The following is a 16,784-nucleotide window of genomic DNA, read 5'->3' as shown; positions in this document are numbered from 1 at the left end:
TCCAAGTGATTAACAGTGTATGCCTGCCCGTGTATGAAGTGTTCATGATATTTGCCACTTACCTTCAGTGACTGCTGTGTCCCTAACTTTTCATATTAAATGCCAGCCTATTGAAGGCACTTCCTACCCTTGTCTGTCTGCTTATCGCTCTGCTAGTTAGTACTGTATTGTCTGGAATAGTATAGCTTAACAATCCTTCATGTGTGTTAGGTAGACTACCACCTTGTTCTTCAGAAGACTCTGTCCATTTCTTGACATTTATTCTATCTATTGGGCTTGGAGGAGTACTTTTGTTGACTGAAGAATCTGGGGGATTATGGAATTTTATAAAAATACTACTTGGGGGACACCTGGGTGGCTCAGTCCGTTAAGCGTCTGCCATCGACTCAGGTCATGATCCCAGGGTCCTGGGATCGAGTCCCACATCGGGCTCCTTGCTCATCTGGGAGCCTGCTCTTCCCTCTGCCTGCCGCTCCCCCCTGCTTGTACTCTCTCTTTTCTCTCTTCTCTCTGACAAATAAATAAAATCTTTACAAAAAAATACTGTTTGGGAGTGGTGACGTCTGGGTGACACTGAGTGCTTGTTAAGAACAGTTGGCATCCGTTCACTTATTTTCTTCTACTTTGACATTAAGCAGCAATTTTTACACTTTTCTACGAGGATCATTAAACGAGGATCATTAAACTGGCTTTAGTCTACTTTGGTGTGAGTAAATTAGTAACAAGCTTTCAAATGTCAGTGTAATCACGTAGGATGGGCTCAGTTCTTCAAGCAACAAGTTGTGAGTACACATGTAAATTATTGTCTACTAGGGAAGCTTTGTAGAGATTCAGCATCTGGAGTGTTTGCTGGGGGCTGGTCATGTCAACACTGTTTGCCAAACCTGTAACAAATTACAGACTCTCAAAAGGCAGATAGGAGTTTCATGTATGGACTCTGAAAAGGAAGATAGGAGTTTCATGTACCATAATGTTTGCGTTAGCGCTTTAGGCACATGGAGGCCCACTAATCTGTAGGGTTGGTGGGGTCAATCCCAAAACCAGTTCCCAGATAGCAGCAAAGGATGAACTTTGTCATCCAGGATTTCTAAGGGTAAGCAGTCTCAGGCCTGCTAATGTTCACTCTCTTCTGCACACTAGCTAGTAGTACTTTTTATGAACATGCTCTGCAGTTCCATTGTGGAAAGAGTTACTAGGACTGACCCAAGCAGCTCATTACTCCCTGGACCCACAACAAGAGAGGTGTGCCTTGTTTGCTGTCACTCTACTGAATAAGTCAGTTCTAGCATTAGAATTGCTGGGTGGGAGCTTTTCTCTGTTCCCTACGCATGGGTATCATTGGATGATCTCTTTCAGGGATCAGCATTTAGGGGAATTAATCACTGAGGGATTCCTGTGCTTGGGATGGGCTGTCCTGCTGCCTTCCCAGGAGAGGAACTCAGAAATGAGTGAAGTTGGGAGGAAAGCCTCCAGAGTGGCTGGTTAGGTCTAATCACTTGCAACAGAAATCAGAAAAAAGGGATTTGGTGGGGTTTTTGGAGGAAAGCACTGTTAAACTCTGTTTCACATTATGTGCAAATTCACTATGAGTAGTAGTGTGGAATTCAGTGAAGCCCCTTGGCAAATTCCATGCTTTAACATGTTCCTCAAGGTCACCAAGGCCCTGGTTACAGTGGTATGATTCTGTCAGAAAATCTCTTCTGGTATCTTATCATCAGTATATGTGCCTTTGTGTCCTAAAAATTGGTGGGAGGCAACTCTGAGGCTCATGAATATATGGATTTGGGGGTTGTCCGAAGTTGTCACACCTTTTCCTTAGTCTGAGTTGTATATTTTGAATATCTCCCTGGTCCATGAAATGAAACAGAGCATAGAAGGTAAAACTGATTCTGTGATATATATTATACAAACAAATTATAATTATACTCTTCTATGAAAATATTGTTGTTCATGCAGCTGGATGTGACTGTTTGTAATGGCCTGGAGGACTTTAGGATATTATGGCCAGCTGGATCTTGTAACAGTTTGGATTCTCCTGGCTTTTCATGTTTAGAGATGGGAATAGAAGAAAAGGCTTCCATTTTTTTTTTTCCCTGTTTTTGTCTATAAAACATCATGCACTTGTGACCCTGTGCTTCATGGAGTGCTGTGTGATGTTGTGAGTATTTAAGAAGGAGATGAAAGTTTTTCTCACAAGGAATTGATAGTCTTAAGATGGAAATATTTCTTTTATTTGCATAGCATTTCTCCGAGGGGTTCTGTTCCCTGACAGTAGAGAGACATGGACACTGGAAGTGATCACAATAAAAATGTAGCAATAAATTCCTGTGTTCATGATGCTGTTCTTAAATTCATGAAGTGAGTGTGACCAGAGAGGAAGAGTCTGATGACCGAGTCATAGAATAAATGTTGAGAAATCAAAGTCCTATGTGAATTTCTTACGAATTGAGTAGAGATCTCCAATGCTGTCTCACCCATCCTCCTGTACACATGCATGGGATGTTTCAGGACTCAGTGGCCTTTGAGGATGTGACTGTGAACTTCACCCTGGAGGAGTGGGCTCTTCTGAATCCATCCCAGAAGAAACTCTACAGAGATGTGATGCAGGAAACCCTCAGGAACCTGGCCTCAATAGGTAAGGGTGACGACATCCTTACGAGTCTGTTAGAGAACCAGTGTGATTTGCTCATCAGGGCTGTTTTGAGAGATGAAATACGGAAAGGGAATATGTTGGTAAATAAATCAGCCATGGTGACCTCACTTTCATCATGGACCTAGAATCTAAAAAACTTAATAATTCTTTATAATTTATGATTTTTCCTGGTCTGCATTTTAGGAGAAAAATGGGAAGACCGTAATAGTAAAAGTCTGTATGAACATCAGCAGACAGATCTAAGGTGAGTCCCACTCACATAAGAACAGTGTCTCTGGGGGCACCTGGCTGCCTTAGTTGGTAGAGCATATGACTCTTAATCTCAGGGTTGTGAGTTCAAGCCCAAAGTTGGGCGTGGAGCCTACTTAAAATTAAAAACAAACTGTTGTCCCATGAGAAAATCTTTGTCATAATATTAAAAAAAAACAAAACAAAACAAATCAGACCATTTTCAAGTTTATTTATTTTTAGGATTTTTTTTCTTTCTTTCTTTTTTTTTTTTTTTAAGATTTTATTTATTTATTTGACAGAGAGACACAGCGAGAGAGGGACCACAAGCAGGGGGAGTGGGAGAGGGAGAAGCAGGCTTCCTGCTGAGCAGGGAGTCCAATGCGGGGCTTGATCCCAGGACCCTGGGATCATGACCTGAGCCGAAGGCAGACGTTTAACGACTGAGCCACCCAGGCGCCCCAGGATTTTTTTCCATCAAAAGTTTTTTCTCTAATATGACATAGATGTTCAATGTTTGAAAAATAATAACATGTTCAAAAAGTATTCAGAAACCCCGTTTATGATTATCCCTTTTGATCATAGCTGTGATCGACTCCTTGCAGAATGGTTAGCACGTACTCACTTTCAAACAATCTGAAAGCACAAAAAACACACGTTTTTTGAAAATGGTAAAAGTCATTGAAATAACTTAATAAATATGAAATTATTAAGAAGCCATTAATAACATGCTTCTCATTTTTACAGCAGGCCTGTGGTAGAGAGTCCCTGTAAAAATAAAGAAGGTAGTCCGTGTGGAGAATTCTTCATCCAGAATCCAAATCATAAGCAGATAAAGAAAACTCCTACTGGAATAAAACTGCGTAAATGCAGTTTTTGTGGACAAGTGTTCAGGCATCATTCATCCTTTAGCAGGCATATGATCTCTCACACTGGCCACAAACTATATGAGTATCAGGAATATGAAGAGAAGCCTTATAAATGTAAGGAATGTGGGAAGGCCTTCAAGCATCGCCAATCCATTCGAGTACACGTAAGGACTCACACTGGAGAGAAACCGTACAAATGCAAGCACTGTGGGAAGACCTTCAAGCATTGCCAATCCATTCGAAAGCACGAGAGGATTCACACTGGAGAGAAACCCTACGAATGCAAACAATGTGGAGAAACATTCAGATATCGCCACAACTTTCAAAAACACGAGCGAACTCACACTGGAGAGCAGCCCTATAGATGTAAGCACTGTGGCAAAGCCCTCAGTTGTCTCAGTTACTGTCGGATTCATGAAAGAACTCACACTGGAGAGAAACCGTATGAATGTAAGCAATGTGGGAAGGCCTTCAGTTATGCCAGTTACATTCGAATCCACGAGAGAACTCACACTGGAGAAAAGCCCTATGAATGCAAGAAGTGTGGGAAATCCTTCAGTTGTCCGAATTATTTTCGAAAACACGAAAAGACTCACACTGGAGAGAAACCCTATGAATGTAAGCAGTGTGGCAAAGGCTTCAGTTGTCCTAGATCCTTTCGAAGTCATGAAAAGAGACACAGGGGTGAGAAGCCCTATGAATGTAAAATTTGTGGTAAAACCTACAGTTGTCCCATCTACTTTCGAAATCACGAAAGGAGACACAGTGGGGAAAAATCCTACGAATGTAAAATATGCGGCAAGTCCTTCAGTTGTCCAAAGTATTTTCGAAAACACGAAAGAAGTCACACTGGAGAGGAACCCTGCGAATGTAATGAATGTGAGAATACCTTGAGTCCTCTCACCATATTTCAAACACACATGATGAAGCACAGCGAAGGTGGACCTTATAAGTGTAAGGAGTGTGGGAAAGTCTTCGATTGTCCCAATAACTTTCGATGTCATGAAAAGATACACAGTGGAGAAAAGCCATATGAATGTAAGGAATGTGGCAAAGCTTTCAGTTCGTCCATGTCCCTTCAAAACCACGAAAGAAGTCACAGTAGGAAGAAACCTCATGAATGTAAGGAATGTGGTAAAGCCTTCAGTTTTCCCTGTTCCCTTCAGAAACATGAAAGAAGTCATACTGGGGAGAAACCGTATGAATGTAAGCAGTGTGGGAAAGCCTTCACTTATCTCAGTTCTATGCAAAAGCATGAACGAACTCATAGCGGAGAGAAACCCTATGAATGTAAGCAGTGTGGGAAAGCCTTCATTTATCTCAGTTCTATGCAAAAACATGAAAGAACTCATAGCGGAGAGAAACCCTATGAATGTGAGCAGTGTGGGAAAGCCTTCATTACTCTCTCAAACGTTCAGAGGCACATGATCAAGCACACTGGAGATGGACCTTGTAAGTGTAAGGAGTGTGGGAAGGCCTTCGATTGTCCTAGTTCATTGCGAACCCATGAACGTACTCACACTGGGGAGAAACCCTATCAGTGTAAACATTGTAGTAAAGCCTTCACTCGTTCTAGTTCTTTACGAAACCATGAAAGAACTCACAATGGAGAGTAGCCATGTGACTGTAAAGAATGTGGAAAATTCTTCAGTTCTAGTTCTTTCTGAATACATGAAGTAACTCACACTGGAGAGAAACCTTATCAACACAAACAATATGGTAAAGTTGTTACTCCCTGTGATGTTCATATACGTGGAATTCATACCAGAGACAAACTCTCATTGTAGGGAAAGTCGTGCAAACTTTCATTGAGGACACAAGAGAGTGCACATGGGGAGAAACCATATAAATGTAAAGAATCAGGGAAAGCCATCCATGCATTTCCATGGGAAGCTACAGAAGAACTCACACTGAAGAGAATTCTATTGAATGTAAACATTGTAGGAAAATTCACTTTCCTCACCTTCTTACAAAACCATGTGAGAATGTATAATACCTTATAATGAAAAGTAAGGGAAGCTTTTTAATTAAAAAATATTTTCAAAATAATTTGAAAACTGCACTGGAAAGAAACAATATAAGTAATATAGGTAAGCCTGGTGCAAATTACTGTATAATAAATACTCCCCCAGATTCACAACGTGAAAGAAATGTTACTAACGTTATACATATATTGTCTTCATCAGTGGCTTATTCTTTATTCTCCAGTTTTATTGAGAAAAGTTGACCTATTACTGCATAAGCTTAAGACATGTAGCTTGATGGTTTGATTTACATATATTGTGAAAAAGTTACAGTGGCTCATTATCCAAGTGATTCTCTGTTTTGTGGATTGCTGCTTAGTTTTGCAAGTAAACCCTGAGGTGGGAAAATATTGTAGGTACTCATTAAGCAGTGGTTTCTAAGTTTAATGGATAATTTTTCCCCCTCAGTAAAATGCTAGTGTTTCAGTTTTGAAGACTGTTTCATCCATGGATGAACTGAAGTATATTTCTTAACATGCAAGTAGGTTTAATTTTTATATAATTTTTTCATTTTAAGGATAGGGCTGTTGAGCAATGACATGTTATCCTTAAAAATAAACTGCCAATTATTTTTCCAGCAAAAATGGGCTTATAGCAGAGAAGTGCAATTCAGGACGAGGAAGCTACACAATGCCATAGGCAATTCTGGAGAACAAAGGAGAGGAATGCTGTCCTATAAAAGAAAGCAGGGGACTTGGAAGGGGCTGTTATGAACAAAACATTGGTTGGAATAAACTGGGAAGTTCAAAACGTAGTGGCTTCTCATTGGCTGAGTCGTGACTGTCCTATTGGCTGGGCTGTTGCTGGGTGAGGAGGAACCCTTTCTTCCTCCTGCTGGGATAACAAAGTCACTGACGTGGTATTTCGAGGTATGTCTCTTCCTGTTGAGTTTGCAACTGAGGAGGAGTGGTAGGGCTGGGATCTTGCACTACTGAGTTCCTGATTCCATTTTCAACAGGTTTCCTTTTGTTAGTTTTTACATTTCTTCTTTTGCTAATCATGAATCAGGTTTTCCAGGGACATCTGGGTGGCTCAGTCGGTTAGGCGTCTGCCTTCGGCTCAAGTCGTGATCCCAGGGTCCTGGGATTGAGTCCCGCATCAGGCTAACTGCTCGGCGGGGAGCCTGCTCCTCCTCCTGCCTGCCACTCACTCTGCTTGTGTGCGCTCTCTCTCTGATAAATAAAATCTTTTTTTTTTAAGATTTTATTTATTTGTCAGAGTGAGAGCTGAATTTGAGGGAAAACTTTCAGGCATTCCCCCTCTAAAGTCTCTACCTTCTCAAGGTCAGAAGTGGTGGAGATCATCTTGGAGTGTTGAGCCAGCATCACCTTATTGGGTACATTGTTTTGTTTTTAAAGATTTTATTTATTTGTTTGAGAGAGAGAGCCCGAGCAGGGGGAGGGGCAGAGGGAGAGGGACAAGCATACTCCCGGTTGAGCAGGGAGCCCAACATGGGGCTCAGTCCCAGGACCCTGGGATAATGACCTGAGCTGAAGGCAGATGCCTAACCGACTGAGCCACCCAGGTGCCCCAGTAGTGGAGATTTTAGAAGTTCTGGTAGGACTGAGTTGTTATTTGGCCCAAACCAGAGTTCTGTTAATCAGACCAACAATTGCTAGATTTCTAATATCTTTTATTTCCTGGGGCCAATGTTTGGGTGTCTCTTTAATTTTTCTGATTATCATTTGGGAGAATATCCCTTTGGAGCATGACGGAGGTTTGGCTATTGAGTTCCTTGAGTGGCTTTTTTTTTTTTTTTTTTTTTGGTGGAAATATCAGTGAGGTGGTTTCCTTTGGCATCCAGGGAATTGAATCTGGAATGCCTGGGAACGTTAATAATAGCCAGAGCATCTGGTTAATATGTGACATCTAATAAATTTTGAGCATACGAGACATTTTTAATTTTGCTTTTTATTGGAGGGAAGGACACCTTGTTTTCATAATAGTGTGAGGTCATGAGCTACCCCAAGGGCATATTGACATCAGTACAAGTGTTTGTGCTTTTGCCCTTGGATAATGTATAAATTGGTGTATGGGCTTACCTAACACAGCCTATTTGGCTGAAATAAAAGTGCTGCCTCAGGGACTTCAGAAGGAGTTGTAATAGCGTACCCAGCACAGTGGTTTTCATCTTTGAAATAGGAACCATCAGTAAACCATAAAAAATCTGCATTAGTTAGAGGAGTTTGGTGTACATTTCCATGGGGAGTCAAAAGGTAATTTGTCAGCATTAAGCAGTCATGAGGGATCTTGTTTGGATCCAAAAGTAGTCCTTGCCCTAAATATCAGATGCCCTAGGGGCATCTGGGTGGCTCAGTTGTTAAGCGTCTGCCTTTGGCTCAGGTCATGATCCCAGGAGTCCCGCATTGGGTTCCCTGCTCTGCATTGGGTTCCCTGCTCTGCGGGAAGCCTGCTTCTCCCCTCTCCCGCTCCCCCTGTTTGTGTTCCTGCTCTGTCTCTCTCTGTCAAATAAATAAATAAAATCCTAAAAAAAATAAATATCAGATGCCCTAAATATCAAACTTGAATGAGGAAACCGCAAGTTTTTGGGGAGACTTTGTCTCTTGAAGGCCAAAAGTGTTTGTAAAGTTTTATTTATTTTAGAGAGAGACACGTGTGCGCACAAGCTGGGGGAAGAGCAGGGGGGGGGGGCCGACTCCTCGCTGAGCAGGGAGGCAAATGCAGGTCTTGATCTGGGATCATGACCTGAGCCACCCAGGTGCCCTGAAGGCCAAAAGTTACGACGGATGCATGCTGTCTCTCCTGTGAAAGGGAAGCAGAGCAGCTAATCATCTACATCTGTAAGAAAGTAAGAGCCTGCAGAAAACTTTATATCCTCTGAATCAGCTTAAAAGGTTTGTGAAAGGTTAAGGACTGAAACCTGAGGCATGACTGTCCAGGCGTATTTCAGTTCTCAAGTGAAAGTAAAAAAGATACTGGCTATCTGTATCACCTGGAATACTAAAAATGCACTGCATAGATTAATTCTAGTGAAAAATTAGCTTTCAGTGGGGAGGGCTGTATGGGAGTTAGAACCATGGGGGGGCTGAGGGATAACGATGTTATTGCTTGGAGGTCCTGTACAAACCCTCATCTTTGCCCATTGGTTTTATTCACAGGTAAAGTAGAAATAGTACAGGAACCTGGTGCAGGGGATAATGAGGCCCTGGGCATTGGCGATGGTTTTGGGCTTGATGCCTTGAAGGGCTTCTTTATTTATAGGGTATTGATTAATTTTGGGGAGAGGTTTCGAGGGATCTGTCTGGATTTTGATGGTACTGTGGATTCTACCAACATCAGTTGAAGATGTGCCCATAAAAACAACGGTAGCAGTTCCAATAGGGACCAGTCATCATTGTCTCCAGACTCAGCTCTGGTGCCTTCAGAGAGGGAGCAAATAAAAGGTGCTTAAAGGTCATATAATTCAGCAGTTTAGCTGTTTTTGATTACTATAGTCAAGCTCTGGAATTATTTCCCCATCTGGGAGGAAGAAAGTCCAGGTGATACTTTTTCCTTTTACGAAATCTTGGCGCAATATACAAATGGGAGCAAGGAACTCAGGAGGAAAGGGTGTGCATCTCTCAGAGACAGGAGCCTGTTGAGGTTTATTAGATACCCTGTTGGCATTGTTTTAGCGCTCTGAGGCAGGGGCTGCTTTACAGCAGCAGGCTTGGGTACTGAGAGCATAGCTCCATTGTCCCAGGATCTGGAGAGAGTTTTCCAAGTCACTTAGGAGAAATGATTGGGAAGAGCTTTGATAACTTCTCAGAGGCCCGTCACAGGGAATTTGGAGCACACTGGAAAGACTGACTAGTGGCCTGGGAGCACCCGGAGCACTTATATTTGTAACGATCTTTTTTTCCAGTGACTGGGCTCTTTGCAATAATCACAGAAACTAGAAGGTTTTTGGTTTCGTTTAGGGGCCTTCATTTGCCAGACTTGACCATTGAGAATTTTACGGTCTTCCTTGTAAGTGAGTAGGTAGTAAGTGTGCTGATTTGTCAGATCTGGGGTGGACATAGTTTCCCATTCCATTGTGGTCCTTTTAACTAAAGGAGAAAGATCCTGGTTGATAAACACAGGGTTAAGTGCTACCCTGGATTCAACATAAAGATCAGGACTTTTAGAAGAGTTTGTGCACGTGTGTGGGGGAGGGGCGGAGGGAGATAATCTTTAGCAGGCTCCACGTCCAGTGCAGGGACCAGTGCGGGGCTCGATCTCACAACCCTGAGATCATGACCTGAGCCTAAATCAGGAGTCAGATGCTGGGGCTCCTGGGTGGCTCAGTCGGTTAAGTGGCTGCCTTTGGCTCAGGTCATGATCCCAGGGTTGTGAGATGGAGCCCCACGGCAGGCTTCCTGCTCAGTGGGGAGTCTGCTTCTCCCTCTCCCTCTGCCCCTCCCCAATTCATTCTCTCAAATAAATCTTAAAAAAAAAAAAAAAAAGTCAGATGCCCAACTGACTGAGTCACCCAGGTGCCCCAAGACCAGGTATTTTTTTAAAAGAGAATTTGGAATTGACTAATGGTAGTGAACAGATTCATCAGATTTTTGTGTGCAAGCCTCAGTTTTGTTTCAATCAACAGGATTAGGAAAGTTGCTGTATTTGCCTAGTGGAGATTTCCAGTGAGAGTTCTAGCATTTTGCTAAAATATAGGGGTTTATTTCTCTAGATCCTTCTCAGGAGGTTCTCTTCCGGTAGTTTTATCCATTGTCTGGCCTGGCCCTCATGAAGCATGTGGACTGGTGTAAAGCTGGGAAACCAGGTTGGTAAGGTTGAATGACTGTCAAACTCTTCAGCAAACCTCTCAGGGCCCTCAGTCATTTTAGGAACTACTTTAGCTATAGCTTGCAATTCACCTTTAGTCTGGGGAACATAAGAAATTTGGATCCTCAGAAGGCTTAACTTTAAAGGTGTTTTTTTTTTTTTAAGATTTTATTTATTATTTATTTGACAGAGAGCACAAGCAGGGGGAGTGGCAAGCAGAGGGAGAGGGAGAAGCAGGCTCCCCACTGAGCAGGGAGCCTGATGTGGGGCTCAATCCCAGAACCCTGGCTGGGATCATGACCTGAGCTGAAGGCAGATGCTTAACCAACTGAGCCACCCAGGTGCCACTAAAGGGGCAGATTTTAATAGCTTCAGGAGAAGTGGGATTGGGGAGTCAGAGCAAAAGGATGTTCTGCAGATTAAATGGAAGAAAATGGTGCCAGAGGGGGAGCCTGAGCACAGAGAGGCTTCCACATGTCTGGAGACAGAAAATGCAAGAGGGTAAAAGAGGTCTCAGAAGCCATTTTGATTTTTTTCAGTTGTTTGCTTCAAGTTCATTTAGGAGTATTTTATTAAGAGGAAAACTTAGAATCCTGATATTTTCTGGAAGCCCAAAGGTACTAATTAAAATAGGCTTCTTATTTTATTTTTTTGTAAGCCATGTTTAGTTTAATTTTGAGAGAAACATTTTTGGGGAGAACAAGTTCCCCATAATGCCCATTGAGGTTCTAAAAAAAAAAAATTACTTTAGATTAAATCCATCCACTTAGAAATGCATATGAGGAGGGCCCATTGTTTCTTATTTTTATTTTTTAGATTTTATTTGTCAGAGCACAAGCAGGGGGAGTGGCAGGCAGAGGGAGAAGCAGGCTCCCCACTTAGCAAGGAGCCTATCAGGACTCTGGGATCATGACCTGAGCCGAAGGCAAACTCTTAACTGACTGAGCCACTCAGGTGCCCCTATTTTTTATTCTTTATACTCATTTTTGTCATGAGACTGGTTTCTCTCATTCATAATACCAAAAACTTAATTCATTTTTTTCCAGTGTCCTCTTCCCAAAGTCCACTAGGATCACATCTATAGTCAGAGAGAGTGATATATAATGATTTCTAGCTTTAAGAGTGACAACAAAATAGAAAAGACTGGGGGGTGTAACAGTAACAGTGCACTCAAAAGGATTTCTTAACTGGATTTTGTTTGTGTTAGATGAATGCTGTTCAAGGAAGCAAGATTTTTGGTTTGAGTTTTTTTTTTTTTTTGTATCGGATACCCTAAGGAAGTGAGATTAATTCTTTTTTTTTTTTTTTTTTTTTTTTTTTTTAGATTTTTTTTTTTTTCGAGAGAGAGAATGAGAGACAGAGAGCATGAGAGGGAGGAGGGTCAGAGGGAGAAGCAGACTCCCTGCCTAGCAGGGAGCCCGATGTGGGACTCGATCCCGGGACTCCAGGATCATGACCTGAGCCGAAGGCAGTCGCTTAACCAACTGAGCCACCCAGGCGCCCTGAGATTAATTCTGTCTTGGGCAGTTACAGTAGTTTTTATCTAGAAGGCAGAAGGAATGGCTTGATGCTAAACCTAATTTGTAAGAAGCACCATTTACATTAGAAGAGGGGAATGTTGATCATTTTTAGTCTTTGGAATGTTCTCCCTTATTTATAGAGACATGGTTGCAGAAAGCATTTCTCTTGATCAATCGTGGTCAGAGAGTAGTTTTGTCTGATGATGTGATACTCTTCTCTTCAGTGTATGTCTAGGCCTTGTAGACAGTGCAAAGTTCAGTTCTTAGTCCTTTGGAACAATTTTGCTTTTCTAGTTTTCTAGTTACTGAAATAATTTCATGCAGTGCATTGGATGCTTTGCATAAAGTACCTTACCTAAAATGCATGTATTACTAATCACGCATTTCTTAGCAAACTATATGACTTTTGTTACCTCTTCTATGAGTCAAATGAGGCTTGTAAGTTTAGGTAAATTGCCAAAGAACACAAACAAAGCAAAAGACAAAGTCAGGATCTCTTTTCCAATAAAGCCTTTCTTGTTCAGGTACTACGGTCCTGGGACTAATTTTTCAAGATTCCTCATATGCTAGACAGTATGGACTGAAAAATAGCCAATTTAGCACAAATACTCAAAGCACTCTAGGATGTGGATATATAGGCATGAAAGAAGTTTTGGGTCTTTTTTTTAAGATTTATTTATTTTAGAGAGCGCGAGCGTGCACGTGAGTGAGCCAGGGGAGGGGCAGAGGGAGAGAAACAGACTCCCTGCTGAGCGGGGAGCCCAACGTGGGGCTCAGTCTCATGACCCTGTAGTCATGACCTGAGCTGAAATGAAGAGTCAGAGGTTCAACCAACTGAGCCACCCAGGCACCTAAGAAAGAAGTTCTTGTATTGTTGGTGCTTATGTTTTTGTGAGATAAGTGAGCTGGTTCAATGAGAAAGCTTTGCTTTCTAGGTAGAAAATTAAAGGCATTGAAGGAATAGAAATGCTAGGTAAGATAGGGAAGCTGGGAGGTGCGATGTATATCTTGTCTTTGGAGGTAGGGGCCTTAGTGGGTGAGAATATCCTTGATCATTTTCTTCCCACTAATACAAATTAAACTGTATGAGGAACTGCTTCTGTGTGAATGGAAACAGTGGGCAGCAATACCTAAAGTCCTGCATCCTGGGATTAACAACAGTCGTTCCCCAGAAAGATTAAGGTATAGACATGGTTCTTCTTGGTGTGTGTGTCTGTGTGTATTCTATCTACTTGGGAGAAATTGCTGATTGTATGACTGGTAAGAAGATATAATAGATGAGCTTGGAGCATCTTATAAAATTGGAAAGTGCTTAAATAAACCACAATTGAGATGATACGTCAAAGGGACACAAGAGCCAACTGAGAGAGATCCCAAATGTCAGAGCTGCAACAATTCGAGCAAAAAAAGTGTGTTGCTTTATATAACAAAGTACAACATAAATATATGTGAGCACGATGGTTCTTGTGATGAGTGGATAAATGCAGGAAATAAATCAATATGCAGATGCCATGATTTACTGCCTCAGGATACAGAAATGCTTTCTGGTGTTCTTTTTCAGTATGTTTGTTTTACCGTTTAACACTTGACCCTTTAATCCATATAGAATTTATTTAGATATAGTAGATAGCAGAGTTAGAGATTAGCACAATTTATCATATATTTTATTAGATCCTTGTATCTGTTTGTAGACCTTCAAGGGATCATCTGAGTAGCTCACAGCTTTGCAACATTGACACTGCTGACCTTTTCTATCAGACAATGTTCTTTGCCAAAGGGAACACGTGTTGTGTGTTAGAGGATCCCTAGACATCTGCGGCAGCACAACCACCTCCCCAAGTCATGACAACCAAAGGTGTCTCCAGGGATTGCCACATATCCCCGAGTGGCACAACCCCCTCCTTGCCCCATGACAAACAACGGGTCCGTTCCTGTGGTGGCAACAGACCATTAAATGATCGTTTCTCATTATTTTTGTACTTGGCGCATCTGGGGAAACTTGAACTTCGTTCTTTATTTGCACTGATTTCCTGACTACCCTTTGGACTTACTTGCAGAGATATCATTTAGAATTATTTCATTATGGGGCAGAAAATAAGATCCTCAGGCAAATTTGACTGGAATTAAATTCTTTAAGTTTTGTGGCTATATGTAGGGAGATGTGTATCATTGAATTCAGGAGTCTTCCACGCACCAAAGTTGACTTGGAGGTGATGCGTCTGTCTCTTCCTCAGGAACCACTAGACTTTTCTCCACATAGATCCTGCACATGGTGTAGACTGTGACCTTCAAATTTTATATATATTTTGCAAGATGCGATTTTAGTCTAATAATCTATGTTATGTGTGTGGTAGGTATTTACACAATGTTACACAATGTTCAGCCGAAACCAAGAGTGGGTCACTTAACCGACTGCGCCACCCAGGTGCCCCTTTACTGTAGATTTGAATAAGGCTAGAGGGGAAGAATAAAGATGTTTCTGAGTCACACAGAGGAGCCCACCCTAGGCAATGAACCATTTGTCCCAATTTCCCAATCAGAGGTGAAGTGTGTTCAGTGGCAAAGCTTGGTCTGAGTCTGGCAGCCTGGTGCTGAATCTGAGCCACCCCTACTGATGGCCTTTGTAATGTGAGACAGGTCACCTCACCCTATACCTCAGTTTCTTCTCTCATCAAATGGGATCATATTAATACTTCCTTACTAAGAAGTCTGTGAAGATGAAGAACAATGAGCCGATCTACCTATGGTGCTGAGTGGAGTGCCTTACACTTAGTAAGCCTCCCTAATGTGTCTATTATTAGTGTGAGCATTCCTGTTACTACTCTCATCGTCATTGTCCTCATCGTCTCTATAAAGACTTAGGATTAGGAAGCAAAACCTCTCTCAATGGTGTGTATGACATTTTACACTACAGATGAATTGATGTCCCTGGACATGTAAGAGTGCACCTGGCCTGTGAAACTCTGGGAGGTAATGCCTTTAATAACATTCTGTGATGACTATTTTGATTTCTTGTTTGGGTGGTACTTTCCCATACTTTGAAACATTCACTAATTTGTGCCTTCCCCATCAGAACAATTTGGTTGATTCTTCCTCCTACTGCCACCTAAAACACCATGTTAATATTTCAATCAGATCATGAAGAAACAATTTTAAAAAATGCAAACCAAGGGGGCATCTGCTTGGCTCAGTTCACTAGAGTATGCAACTCTTGATCCCGAAGTCATGAGCTCAAGCCCCATGTTGGGTAAAGAGCCTACTCATTAAAAAAAAAAAAAAAATCCAAACGCATATCTTTTTTTTTTTAAGATTGATTTATTTTAGAGAGGGGTGCCTGGGTGGCTCAGTTGGTTAAGTGTCTGACTTTGGCTCAGGTCATGATCCCAGGGTCCTGGATCAAGCCCTGTGTCAGGATCCCTGCTCCCTGCTTGGTGGGGAGTCTGTTTCTCCCTCTCCCTCTGCCACTCCCTCTGCTTACGTTCTCTCTGTCTCTCTCTGTCAAATAAATAAAATATTGTTTAAAAAGAGCGCGGGTGGGGGTAGCCTGGAGGGGCAGAAGGAGAGGGGGAGAGAATCCTCAAGCCAACTCCCCTTTGAGCGCAGAGCCTGACCCAGGGCTTGATCCCAGGACCCTGAGATCATGACCTGAGCTGAAATCAAGTTGGCTACATACCAACTGAGCCATGCACCCCAAAACACAAACCTGTATCTTGATGTCCTTCCATTTAAAGATAGTTCATGCTTTCCACCACAAGAGGGATCGGTTGCTACCTTGTCTTTCATTCAGAGCTGAGAGCAACTTCTTGAACCTTGGTTAACTCATTGCATTCGGGGCATAGTTCAACGTCATGGGAAAAATATCTCCATATGTACAAAGAACACCCTGAGTACTGTAAGTGGAGCTCTTTGTTTGGCTTAGGAGACCATTTTGTAGACTGGGTCTTGAGTTTTCATAGGCTTTCCTCAGTGCAGGTGGATGCACCAACACTCGAGTACATTATGGCCCTCATGTTGCCATGATTAGAGGTCAACAACAACCACCTGCTCTTACCAAACACAACCTCAAGATAACATGTCTAGTATGCCAATCACAGTGATAAAAGGATAAAAGGGCCTTTGAGAGCACCGTGATGTGACCTCAGGACAGGACCAGACTGTCCCTGTTGTTACCTGAGCAGAACAATTCATTATATATATTTTTTGTTTTTAAGTAGGCTCCACACCAAGCCTGGAGCCCAATACGTGGCTTGAACTCACGACCCTGAGATCAAGACCTGAGCCGAATTCAAGAGTCAGATGCTTAACCAACTAAGCCACCCAGGCACTCTAAGAAGAATAATTCATGGCTATTTGTGCAGGAAGCACATCAGCATTTTCTGTCCAGATGGGGTCACTACTGGAACTGTACAATTCCCATGGGTGCCAATGAAAGTAGGGCAGGGAAATGCAGAGGTGAAATGTAGCTTTTTCAGCACCATCTTCCTGATGCTCAATGGTAATGAGAGAGGGGAGCCAGACTTACGCATCTTCTCTGGTGAATGCACATTCTTAATGTTTTATATGAGGTGGAGATGAGTTAGGAGATAAAACCAAAAAACACAAAAAACAAAAACCAGAGGTGTTCCTGACTTTAGGAAAAAGGTGATTTCCTGGAAACCAGCTCCCAAACTATTGTTTTCCAGATAGATCTGAAAGGGACGATGAAAAGCATACTGAAATGGAA

At 42.1% G+C, this 16,784-nt stretch overlaps 1 protein-coding gene across 1 annotated transcript; it reads left to right on the top strand.

The window, feature by feature from the left end:
- Window positions 1-528: 528 nt before the first annotated feature.
- LOC116626635 (zinc finger protein 709-like) lies at window positions 529-6,784 on the top strand. Its single transcript, XM_032396056.1, has 3 exons — window positions 529-2,635; window positions 2,837-2,897; window positions 3,629-6,784. Exons 1-3 carry the CDS (start codon window positions 2,491-2,493, stop codon window positions 5,364-5,366), a joined length of 1,944 nt encoding a protein of 647 aa, XP_032251947.1. The 5' UTR covers window positions 529-2,490; the 3' UTR covers window positions 5,367-6,784.
- The last annotated feature ends 10,000 nt before the right edge of the window (window positions 6,785-16,784 follow it).

The sequence above is a fragment of the Phoca vitulina genome, unplaced genomic scaffold (genome assembly GCF_004348235.1).
Source record: "Phoca vitulina isolate PV1807 unplaced genomic scaffold, GSC_HSeal_1.0 scaffold89, whole genome shotgun sequence".
NCBI lineage: Eukaryota > Metazoa > Chordata > Mammalia > Carnivora > Phocidae > Phoca > Phoca vitulina.
The sequence above is the reverse complement of the archived record's forward strand: the minus strand, read 5'-3'. Positions and strand labels throughout refer to the sequence as shown.